Consider the following 12686-nt stretch of genomic DNA (forward strand, 5'->3'; position numbering starts at 1 on the left):
ATTCACTCCCATTTCTCTCTCTTCAATCACCTCACATCCTCAGACTTTTGTCTCTCCCTCATTAACTTTCACTCTTTATGTCCCTCCATTTGTCAGATCCTGATCTGGAACCTGGAGGTGGGAGGCCCAGTGAAGATGATCGACTGTCACTCAGACGTGGTGCTCTGCATGTCCTTCAACACCGACGGCAGCCTGCTGGCCACCAGCTGCAAGGACAAACACCTGCGTGTGATCGAGCCTCGCTCGGGCAAGGTCCTGCAGGTTGGTCACTCACCCATGTAGACAGAGAGACACCAGCTATATTACAGTTTTTTACAATCGCGAAGACCCATTTCTCAATACTTAGGAAACTTTTTCAAAACTCTTCACACAAATCTCCTAACCAACTTTCAGCTTGGCACAGCAGTTCATTTCACATCCAAAATGCAATAACACTACCAGAACACTTCATACATGTCTGAAATCAACTCATTCTTCCATAACACTAGCAAAGGTTGTGACCAAACAAGCACACTTTGTCATTCATAAAACAATGACATAAAAAACACTAACAACAGGTAGCAATACACAATGTTTTCTTTTGTAAAATGTCTTTACAACACAATAATGACCTCCCTACTGTTTAGAATTCACTTTACAGGAATTAATCAGACATGATGCAATATGCTTTATGACATTTTTTGGCATTGAGTGATTCCAAAATACAAGAATTTGTATATACACCGTCTAGTCAACCCTGTCTTCTGCATTTGGCCACAGGTTCTCATCCACATCACATCTTATGTCATCTTGGGCAATATACATAGGAAATAATCTTTTGGCATTAATGGTCCATCCCTGGCAATCTTCTGCAGATATGTCCAAGCATCCAGCATTCATTGCGTCCAGGAGGGACATTTGATCATGAGGATGGTGGTCCATGAGGAAAATAATTCCTCTATGAGGTTGAGGAATGGAGAGTAAGGTGGGAGGAAATGTGACACCATCCTGGGATGGGCTGCAAACCACTCTGACTGCACTGGATTGGTGAAATGCCACATTGTCCCATGCAATTGCAAACGTTGGCCGATTTCGCCTCACTGCAACCCTTTCCTCACCCTTCCATAGAGGTCATCCACGATTGAAATAAGATGCTCGGTGTTGTATGGCCCAATTAGCGATTTGTGTAACAGCAATCCATCAGAGTATATTGCTGTACACATTGTGATGTTGGCACGCCTCTGGCCCGGGACATCCACTGTGCCTCTTTTCCCAATCACATTCCTTCCTCGCCACTGTGTTTTGGCCAAGTTGAAAACAGCCTCATCCACAAAGATGAATATGTGGGTTGTTGGCCTGGCTTCAATCTCCATGATTCTCTAAAATAAATCCACAAGGCAACATAAGAGTTAGGCTATACCATATTGGTTCCTAAATTTGCTTGACTCGTTCAGAGTTCCTCTCAAAGGAGACAGTGTACAACTGCTTCATCCTGATTTGATGTTGTTTCAGGACTCTAGAAATAGTTATGCTTACATTGTGAATATTTCCAAATGTAATGTTGTCTGCCAACACTCTGTCCTGAATCTCTGAGTTTTATGCCATTATTTCTGATGACCATATCAACGATTGCAGTTTCCAACACAGCAGTGAAAATCCTACCTCTCCCGCCTGTGGGAGGTAACCGTTGGGGCCTAAGCAGGAATACAAAAAGAATTGTACACAAGTGGGTTTGGAGGCTTTGCTCAATTTACTTCTGTAATGTGCAGGTCAGTCAGATGTCCTGAATGCACATCTTACCTGTTGTTTTGCTGACAATTTCTCACAATAGATGCCACTATTGAGCATTGCAGATTTGGCTGCACTCTCAGACCAGCCTCTCTCATTGATAGACCATGATTTATTACATGATAAATTATAGTAGCCCTAATCTCATCTGAGACTACAGCTCTTGATCTTACTCTGTCTTCTTCCACCACGCATACGTACTCCTCTACCTCTGTCAGCCCACTCTTCTTCCTCTGTCAGCCACTTCTCGATCTCTGGCTGGGTCCATGTTTACATTGCAGTACAGCATTATTCCTAAAATGTCCCCTTTTGCATATGTAGCCGATGTGAAATGGCTAGCTAGTTAGCGGTTGTGCACGCTAGTGGCGTTTCAATCGGTGACATCACTTGCTCTGAGACCTTGAAGTAGTGGTTCCCCTTGCTCTGCAAGGGCTGCGGCTTTTGTGGAGCGATGGGTAACGATGCTTCGAGGGTGACTGTTGACGTGTGCAGAGCGTCCCTGGTTCGCGCCCAGGTCGGGGCGAGGGGACGCACGTAAAGTATATACTGTTACATTGGTGCCGTGAGCCGGATCACTGGTTGCTGTGGAAAAGGAGGAGGTCAAAAGAGGGGTGAGTGTAGCCGATGCGAAATGGCTAGCTAGTTAGCGCTGGTATCGGTGACGTCACTCGCTCTGAGACCTTAAAGTAGTGATTCCCCTTGCTCTGCAAGAGCTTTTGTGGAGCGATGGGTAACGACAGGGTGACTGTTGACGTGTGCAGAACGTCCCTGGTTCGCGCCCAGGTCGGGGTGAGGGGACGGACGTAAAGTCTGTGGTTGGTCTAATTGTTTTGATAGTATTTCATTTTTTAGATTTGGAACATATTTCAATAGGGCAGAAATGTAGCAAATTGCTGTCTTATTCAATTTTGTGTCATGTTAGGTTTTGAACTTAAGTTGAACAGTTTTAAAAAGAGTATGTAAACGTGCAAATTGGCCTGTAGGTACATATAGTTTTGGTGGTGGTTGTGTCTGAGAGAGTGTCTCACAAAGACAAGGCGGGTTAGAACCAAAAATCTCCAATTTGGACTCCAGACCAAAGGACACATTTCCACTGGTCTAATGTCCATTGCTCATGTTTCTTGGCCCAAGCAAGTCTCTTCTTATTATTGGTGTCCTTTAGTAGGGGTTTCTTTGCAGCAATTTGACCATGAAGGCCTGATTCACACAGTCTCTTCTGAACAGTGTTGAGATGGGTCTGATTCACTCAGTCTCCTCTGAACAGTTGATGTTGATATGTATCTGTTACTTGAACTCTGTGAAGCATTTATTTGGGTTGCAATTTCTGAGGCTGTTAACTCTAATGAACTTATCCCCTGCAGCAGAGGTAACTCTGGGTCATCCATTCCTGTGGCGTTCCTTATGAGTCAGTTTCATCAAAGCGCTTGATGGTTTTTGCGACTGCACTTGAAGAAACTTTTAAAGTTCTTGACATTTTCCATATTGACTGACCTACGTGTCTTAAAGTAATGATGGACTGTCATTTATCTTTGCTTATTTGAGCTATTCTTGCCATAATATGGACTTGGTCTTTTAATATGGACTTGGTCTTGTCACAACACAACTGATTGGCTCAAACACATTCAGGAAGGAAATTCCACAATTTAACTTTTAAGAAGGCACACCTGTTAATTGAAATGCATTCCAGGTGACTACCTCGTGAAGCTGGTTGAGAGAATGCCAAGAGTGTGCAAAGCTGTCATCAAGGCAAAGGGTGGCTACTTTGAAGAATCTCAAATGTAAAATATATATTTGATTTGTTTAACACTTTTTTGGTTACTACATGATTCCATATGTGTTATTTCATATTTCATTTTATTCTACAATGTAGAAAATATCAAAAAATAAAGAAAAACCCTTGAATGAGTAGGTGTTCTAAAACTTTGGACCGGTAGTGTATATATGTTTATTTGTATTTATTTTCTCATTTTGTGATGTCATCTACAAGGGGTGTATGTTCTATTTTTAGTAGCCCATTCTACTTGCAACATGGTATTTAAAGCCAGAGTGACCTGTTCACACACCTGGGTTGTCTCCATATACAGCACCATTTGTGGGGTACCTGGACACAAACATACACACACACTAAACACCTCACACACACACACACACAAATGCTTTGGCATTAGGATTCTGTAGACGTAGATACTGTATTGTGTAACGCTGTGTTGTAACACAGCCAGTTTGAACAATTTTCCAGAGCTGTTGCCATCTATGTGAACAGGAAGCTGACTGTAAGAGCCACAGGGTGAACAGAGTGGTGTTTCTGGGCAACATGAAGCGCCTGGTGACCACCGGAGTCTCTCGATGGAACACTAGACAAGTGGCACTGTGGGATCAGGTGAGCTCATTGGTGAGAAAGAGAGAGAGAGAGAGAGAGAGAGAATGTGTGAAGAGCAGTGTCTCACTAAGGTTCTCTCTCCAGGAGGACCTGTCCATGCCCATCATAGAGGAGGAGATTGATGGGCTGTCTGGGCTGCTCTTCCCTTTCTATGATTCTGACACACACATGCTCTACCTGGCAGGCAAGGTAAGACACGTCATACCAAGGCCACTTGACCTTAGCTTTCAACTATCACAGAAGGTGATGTGTATGAATGACATTTTTTACGTTTTAATGTGAATTTCTCTCTTGAATTTAAATAGGATTTAATTTCACTTTTTGAATTGACTGACTTGAAATGGAACCCCTATGTGTTATGTGTGTGTCCTCATTTGCTTATAATTGTGAAAATGCATTTTGTGTGTGTGTGTGTGTGTGTGTGTGTGTGTGTGTGTGTGTGTGTGTGTGTGTGTGTGTGTGTGTGTGTGTGTGTGTGTGTGTGTGTGTGTGTGTGTGAAGTATATGTATGTACGTGTGCATGTGTGTAAAAGAGTGTGTTACCATGGGAACCTCAACATTACTGCTATCTGCTGTGAGATCTTAGGTATCTGTGTCTGGTTCACAGGGAGACGGTAACATCAGATACTATGAGGTCGGCACAGAGAAGCCCTACCTGCAGTACCTAATGGAGTTCAGGTCCCCGGCTCCACAGAAAGGCCTGGGTAAGTCAGTCACATCAATCGATGAATACTAAGTAGTCTCACAAATCGCAATGCCATCCTTCCAGGTCTCGTTCATCAGTGAGGAAGCCTGTAAATTGAGGTTAATCAATGAGTGAAAATCATACTTTTCTAACTCTTGGAACAACATTTCAGATACATGACAGTGTACACGGTTGAGTTTTTTATCTATTGGTCCTGAATCATACAACTTGAGATCTGCACTCAGAACTCTGATGTTAGCGCAAAATTCCAATTGACATCAATGCATGATTTTAGAGGATGTGATCTCAAATTCAGCCCTCAGTGAACCCACAGCACAATCAGGAATCCTAACAAGAGGGACATTCGCAGCACTCAGAGCATTGCAGATAGACCAGACACGCCTCTCATCTCCAACTGAACTAGAGAATTGTGACTGTTCCAGACATTCCGTTTCTATCCATGCTCAGTCTGAACATTGCTCCTGACAGTAGAAGCCCCTAGATTGGCATGGTATGTAAGGTGTCCATTTTAACTTCAAGACTCACCTCAACCCCCTTTTCCCTCTCTTTGTCCACCCTCACAGGAGTGATGCCAAAACATGGGCTGGACGTGGCGGCCTGCGAGGTGTTCCGCTTCTACAAGCTGGTGACTCTGAGGGGCCTCATCGAGCCCATCTCCATGATAGTCCCAAGAAGGGTGAATGGAGTGCAGTGTTGGGGAAGCTACTCTGAAGCTACCAATCACTTCACAATGGAAGAACTTTAGCTACACTAGCCTTAGGAAAAATATACTTTAGTTAACTGAAGGTTCATTTTAAATAGTAGTTCAAGAAGGCCTCTAGCCTTTTGGACCTGGGTTCAAATCCTAAGGACCTGGGTTCAAATCCTAAAAGTCCACAAATAGTAATATTACAGAAACTGTGTTAGGGCACTCAACACTGAATGTGTCAGCATAGTAAATCAAGTGATATCAAATGTTGTCCTTCCTGGACAAAGGGAGTTGTCTGAGTCGCTGAGATACTGTATGATATTGGCCATTAATGCTACGTTAGTGTGGAATATTACCCAGGACAGAAGCTAGCTGAAATGTAATCCTCTCACCATATGGGTTATGCTTGGCTTATCTCCCTTATCATACCACCTAGGTGCTTTCTAGACTAGCACAAGGCAATGCAGCAGCATTCATGTTCTGCTTTGGGTGCTATAGGAATGATTAATATTGTCTTGTGGTTTTGCAGTCCGAGACATACCAGGAGGACATCTACCCTATGACAGCAGGCACAGAACCAGCCCTCACTGCAGATGAGTGGCTGAGTGGGATGGACAGAGGTGAGTAGTGCAATACTGCAAAATGGCATACACATGTAACTAATGTTTTTATGAATACTGATACAAACATACAATTATGCAAACCTGGTGAGCATCATCCAAGTGTGTGTGTGTGCGCAGAGCCAGTGTTGATGTCCCTAAAGTCTGGATACAAGCGGCCCTGCCAGAAGGCCTTCAAGGCCCCTGTGAGGGAGAGGAAGACCATGGTGATGAATGGCCTGCTGGAGAGTATTCCACCCAAGACAGAGAACGAGGTGAAACCAATTGATGTGTTGTTGTGTATATGACGGCGGTATGTCCCTACTCACTCTCAGAAGCATTACCACGTCTTGAACAACATAGAATAGATAGCACACTGCACAACTACAGGCACTGTCTTGCCAATGCATCTGCACTATGCCTTTACCATGACCTTCTGTGTGTGTGTGTGTGTGTGTGTGTGTGTCATTCCTCTCTCCCAGCTCATGCGGACGTTCTTCAGGCAGCAAGATGAGCTAAAGAGGTTGAGAGAGGAGCTGGTTCAGAAAGACGTTAGACTCCAACAGCTGGAGCTGGAGCTCAACAACCTGCGGAACAACTCCAACAAAATGTGACCTTTGACCTGGCTGACCTCTGACCTCCCCACTCTGACCTCCTGCCCACTCAGGGAGAGAGACCACTGGTGGCCGACTCCCTTCCCTTCTTCCCGAAGTGTGCACCCCGTGTGGAAACTCCCTCTGTCTAGTCCATGCGGGTCCAGTGAGTGAACTCGTGCTCACTTCTGGGAGAAGGGTAAGGAATCGGAAGGCAACCTCTGACACACTGTGTCCCTCACCCTGAGAGCGGGTCACCAAGCCCTGAACACTGCCAAAAATATACCCAGCCTGGCTGCACCTCTTCATCCCTTCTCCACGTTCCAACGAACTTCACCTCCTTCAGCAAAAGAACCTTAGTATGTCCCCATTCAGCCAAAGCACCAAGACCAACTGTGGTAGATAGCTCTGCTTAGAATTTACTCAAGTTGACAGGATCAGTTATGTTGGGAGTGAAGCCATTGTTTCCCTTTAACTTCAAGCAGGCTCTGTCCTCAAGACATGAAATGTCATGTCTTGCGACTTGAAGGCCCTTGAATATGAGGACTTGTGAGGACTGTAGTTGCATAGCAGGGGTATTGCAGGTGTATCACTGGGTTGAGCATGTGTAGTCTGTAGTCTCTGCAGTGGTCCTATCGGAGGATGGGGAAAGAGATGAGGCAATAGAGTGGTAACCAAGCCTATTCAAACAGATGGCTTGTCTAGTACTATTCATCCCATACATTATTCATCCTATTACTTATGACGAATCTGTGATAGAGCCTCATCATATTTTCACTTTATAGTTACATTTTGTCATTAAATGAATATTCTGACTAAAAAAAGAAATAAACACATGAGCGCCATGTTAGACGAAAGGCAAAAACAGACTTTAAAGCCATATTGAGTGACAAATCTTTGCTGACTTGGTAGCAGGTTGACCACAACATGAACATGACTGAGGCTTTCCCAAGGTTGAAGGGACCCCTGAGGGATGTGCGTATGCCCCTCGACCACTGAGGGACCATGTCCTCGCAGACGTCTGTATGAAGTCGGTAGAGATGCTCGCAATTCACGTTGGCCACACGTAGCTACTGCGTGACCACTCTGTGGTCATGTATGACTACCGATCAGAGGTAACTAGCAACGGCAAACACTTATCATTTGACTGTATAATACAGTAGGCCCGTAACCGGCAACGATACTGGTATATTTATATTGTAGTACATGATGATAGAACGATAGGAGAGAGTATTTAATATATATACCATAGGCAGCAGTGGGTTTAGTAAGATACCCAAGGTAAATGTATGACTGCTTAGAGGATGTTATTTCTTAATGACTGTAACATAATATCACAATATGTCTTCCTGAAGTTGCCCCTCTCCCTAAATAAATGCATTGACACCATGACGATGAGTGTTCAGTACGTTGACATTTGTGGTTGAATCTGTGTACAGCTTAGTGGTATGCATCATCGGAACTGCGCGAAGCAAACATGCTGCAGTGAAACAAAAATGATATTAACAGTCTGTTCTAGAGAAGCACTGGAATTCTATATTCTGCCGTGTCCACGTCTTCTTTTGTTACAACACAAAGGTGCACCATGAAAACAAGGTCAAAGGAAGCACGCTTCTACATGGAGTCTCCACTAGGTGGAGCCCTTTCCCCAACTGCAGTACTCTTCATGCTACATGATAGGGTGTATTATCTCTCTAATTCAATTACCAGTAGTTCAAAAAAAAGGGTGGTGATATATAAATACCCAATAGCAGCTGTTCCACCTCATCCACTTGGCTCAAGGGTTTTTGTCTCTACTTCTGAAGTGGTTATTTTGACAGCATCAATGGAACCTATTCCATTAATGGACATAGTGTCGTCTGAATGTATTCCTGACAAGGACATTTTTATAGATATCATTGAACAACCAGTTACATACACTATGTATACAAAGGTATGTGGACACCCCTTTTAAATGATTGGATTCAGTTATTTCAGTCACACCTGTTGCTGACAGATGTATAAAATCTCCACAGATCTCCACTGATTGCATGGCTGTGTGGCCTTACTGAAGAGCTCAGTGACTTTCAATGTGGCACCGTCAAAGGTCGTCAAATTTCTGCCCTGCTAGAGCTGCCCTGGTCAGCTGTAAGTGCTGTTATTGTGAAGTGGAAACATCTAGGAGCAACAACAGCTCAGCCACGAAGTGGGAGGCCACACAACCTCACAGAACGAGAGCTGAAGCGCATCGTGTGTAATAATCGTCTGTCCTCGGTTACAACACTCACAACCGAGTTCAAAACTGCCTCTGGAAACAACCTCAGCACAAGAACTGTTCATTGGAAGCTTCATGAAATGTGTTTCCATGGCCGAGCAGCCGCACACAAGTCTAATATCACCAGGCGCAATGCCACGGATCGGTTGGAGTGGTGTAAAGCTCGCCATTGGACTCTGGAGCAGTGGAAAACATGTTCTCTGGAGTGATGAATCACGCGTCACCATCTGGTAGTCCGACAGACCAATCTGGGTTGGAGGATGCCAGAAGAACGTTACTTGCCCGAATGCATAGTACCAACTGTAAAGTTTGGTGGATGAGGTATAATGGTCTGGGACTGTTTTTTATGGTTCGGTTTCAGCCCCTTAGTTCCAGTGAAGGGAAAATGTAACTCTACAGCCAGTGGTAACCCGTCATTCAGGGCAGGTGGGGCAGAGCTCGACTTGTTTTGTTAAATATACACACAGTACCAGTCAAAAGTATGGACACACCTACTCATTCAAGGGTATTTCTTTTTTCTCTACATTATAGAATCATAGTGAATACATTAAAACTATTAAATAACACACATGGAATCATGTAGTAACCAAAAAAAGTGTTAAACAAATCAAAATAGATTTTAGATTTTAGATTCTTCAAAGTAGCCACCCTTTGCCTTGACGACAGCTTTGCACACTCTTGGCATTCTCTCAACCAGCTTCATGAGGTAGTCACCTGGAATGCATTTCAATTATCAGGTGTGACTTGTTAAAATTTTATTTGTGGAATTTCTTTCCTTAACATGTTTTTCCAATCGAACAGCTCAAATAAGCAAAGACAAATGGCAGTTTATCATTACTTAAAGATTACTTAAAGGTCAGTCAATCTGGAATATTACACACACTTTCAAAGATCTTCAAGTGCAGTTGCAACAACCATCAAGTACTATGATGAAACTGGCTCTCAAGACGACTGCCACAGGAAAGGAAGACCACAGAGTTACGTCTGCTGCAGAGAATAAGTTAATTAGAGTTAATTGCACATCAGATTGCAGCCCCGTCTGGGTGAATTAGGCATTCATGTTCGAATTGCTGCAAAGAAACCACTACTAAAAGACACCAATAATAAGAAGAGAATTTCTTGGGAAAAGAAACACGAGCAATGGACATTAGACAAGACATTTAAATATTCCCCGTAAACCGCTCGAGTGTTGCTTTACCAGTATGCTTAGGGTCATTGTCCTGCTGGAAGGTGAACCTCCGTCCCAGTCTCAAATCTCTGGAAGACTGAAACAGGTTTCCCTCAAGAATTTGCCTGTATTTAGCGCCATCCACCAGTTTCCCAGTCCCTGCCGATGAAAAACATCCCCACAGCATGATGCTGCCACCACCATGCTTCACTGTTTGGATGGTGTTCTCGGGGTGATTAGAAGAGTTGAGTTTGTGCCAGACATAGCATTTTCCTTGATAGCCAAAAAGCAAAATTTTAGTCTCATCTGACCAGAGTATCTTCTTCCATATGTTTCGGGAGTCTCCCACGTGTCTTTTGGCAAATACCAAACGTGTTTGCTTATTTTTTTCTTTAAGCAATGGCATTTTTTTCTGGCCACTCTTCCGTAAAGCCCACCTCTGTGGAGTGTACGGCTTAAAGTTGTCCTATGGACAGATACTCCCATATCCACTGTGGAGCTTTGCAGCTCCTTCAGGGATATCTTTGGTCTCTTTGTTGCCTCTCCAATTAATGCCCTCCTTGCCTGGTCCATGAGTTTTGGTGGTGCTCCGTGGGATGTTCAAAGTTTCAGATACTTTTTTATAACCCAACCTGATCTGTACTTCTCCACAACATTGTCCCTGACCTGTTTAGAGAGCTCCTTGGTCTACATGGTGCTGCTTGCTTGGTGGTGCCCCTTGCTTAGAGGTGTTGCAGACTCTAGGCCCTTTCAGAACAAGTGTATATATACTGAGATCATGTGACAGATCATGTGACATTTAGATTGCACACAGGTGGACTTTATTTATCTAATTATGGGACTTCTGAAGGTAATTGGTTGCACCAGATCTTATTAACAGGCTACATAGCAAAGGGGGTGAATACATATGCACACGCACTTTTCAGTTTTTTTATTTTTAATTTCTTGAAACAAGTTTTTTTTCTCCATTTCAATTGGACTATTTTGTGTATGTCCGTTACATGAAATTCAAATACAAATATATTTAAATTACAGGTTGTAATGCAACAAAATAGGAAAAACACCAAGGGGGATGAATACGTTTGCAAGGCACTGTGCAGTATACAGCATTCTAGGTACATAAGTGGACATTATAAAGCTCCATATCTTTTCAAATAAAACAATGGCCAGTTTGGGTCTCAGTTGTATGCACGTTTTTGTGGGCATTAGTTTTGTGGTTGTGCTCAGTAGTTGTGGTCAGTAATTGTGTGGTTGTGGTTCAGTAGTTGTGGTCAGTAGTTGCCTTGGCTGCCTCACCTTCTTCATAACTTTTGCCTACACTGCCACATATGCTCCTCTGTGTCTGTGAGTATCCATAGGAATGGATCTGTTAGAGCTGTTTTTTTAACCTTTATTTAACTAGGCAAGTCAGTTAAGAACAAATTCTTATTTACAATGATGGCCTACCCTGGTCAAACCCAGACGACGCTGGGCCAATTGTGCGCCGCCCTATGAGATTCCCAATCACGGCCGGATGTGACGCAGCCTGGATTCAAACCAGGGACTGCAGTGGCGCCTCTTGCACTGAGATGCAGTGCCTTTTGTCTGGCTTGTTGAGGGAGTGGTCAAAACGGCAGTTGTTTGTCAAAAGTTGGGTAAAAACGTGTTAACGCAGTTACTAAAACAGCTGTATCGTTACATCCGTAGATGTTTCACAAACAGATTTGAATAGTAGAGAAGTAGACAAGTATATCATACCCTCTAAGTCGTTGGGGAAGTGGTAAAAATGCCAGGTGTTTACAAAAAGTTACAGAAAATGTTGAAGCGGTTTCTAAGACGACTGTAACTTTTTATCGGAATTCTTCCAACCTCAGATTTGAATAGCCGAGAAGTAGACAGAGATTTCATACGCTTCAACTTTGTGTCTCAGTTGTGGCAAAGTGGTCAAGGTAGCTGATTTGTGTCCAAAGTTGTATTGTTGCATTTACAGTGAATTTAATGTTGGAAGTGATGATGTCACTATGGGGCCTTTCAGAATCTTGAGGAAATGTCATGAAAATGAATGAACAGATATCAGACAGTTTTATCCGAGCACACTATTCCAGACTGATCTTCGTGTTTTAAAGTTTGAATTACTTTTCTAGCTTAATAAACGGTGTAGGAGGAGCTGCATTCCAAATAATGATAAGAAAAAGAAGTATGACAAATATTCCGAATGGGACGTTTTCTTCGCAAGTCCCATTAATAACCAAGTCAGAAATCATTCCTACAATATCTAAAGTGTGGCTAGTAATAAAGCCACATGAGTAATAAGTAATTGAAGTATGACCAATAACGGTAGAATGTTGCTTCACAATCACCCTAAGCACAGTATGTAAAAACCCGCATGCATGTTCATACCGAGATATGAGGGCAACCCACTGCTATTACACAACGTTATATCTAAGCGTTGATGCCTGTACTGAAAGCTGCTCAGCGGGGAGTGGGCTGTCAGACACAGCTGCTGGGTATCAGGGCTCACTGCTGCCTGTTTTTGTCCCCTCCACCATCAC

General features: G+C 43.3%; 1 protein-coding gene across 2 annotated transcripts in view; it reads left to right on the forward strand.

Annotated features, from left to right (window-relative positions):
- Positions 1–8125, forward strand: part of coro2bb (coronin, actin binding protein, 2Bb) — a 42423-nt gene extending 34298 nt beyond the window's left edge. Inside the window, exons 5-12 of one of the 2 annotated variants that reach the window (XM_024378958.2) lie at positions 97–261; positions 4007–4147; positions 4232–4336; positions 4755–4851; positions 5417–5529; positions 6071–6161; positions 6282–6415; positions 6623–8125. In XM_024378958.2, coding sequence (XP_024234726.2) covers positions 97–261; positions 4007–4147; positions 4232–4336; positions 4755–4851; positions 5417–5529; positions 6071–6161; positions 6282–6415; positions 6623–6754 — 978 coding nt within the window. In that variant the 3' untranslated portion in view covers positions 6755–8125. The remainder of the gene's footprint in view (positions 1–96; positions 262–4006; positions 4148–4231; positions 4337–4754; positions 4852–5416; positions 5530–6070; positions 6162–6281; positions 6416–6622) is intronic. The other variant, XM_024378960.2, reaches the window with a different exon arrangement.
- The last annotated feature ends 4561 nt before the right edge of the window (positions 8126–12686 follow it).

This window comes from Oncorhynchus tshawytscha, linkage group LG19, assembly GCF_018296145.1.
Source record: "Oncorhynchus tshawytscha isolate Ot180627B linkage group LG19, Otsh_v2.0, whole genome shotgun sequence".
Lineage (NCBI taxonomy): Eukaryota > Metazoa > Chordata > Actinopteri > Salmoniformes > Salmonidae > Oncorhynchus > Oncorhynchus tshawytscha.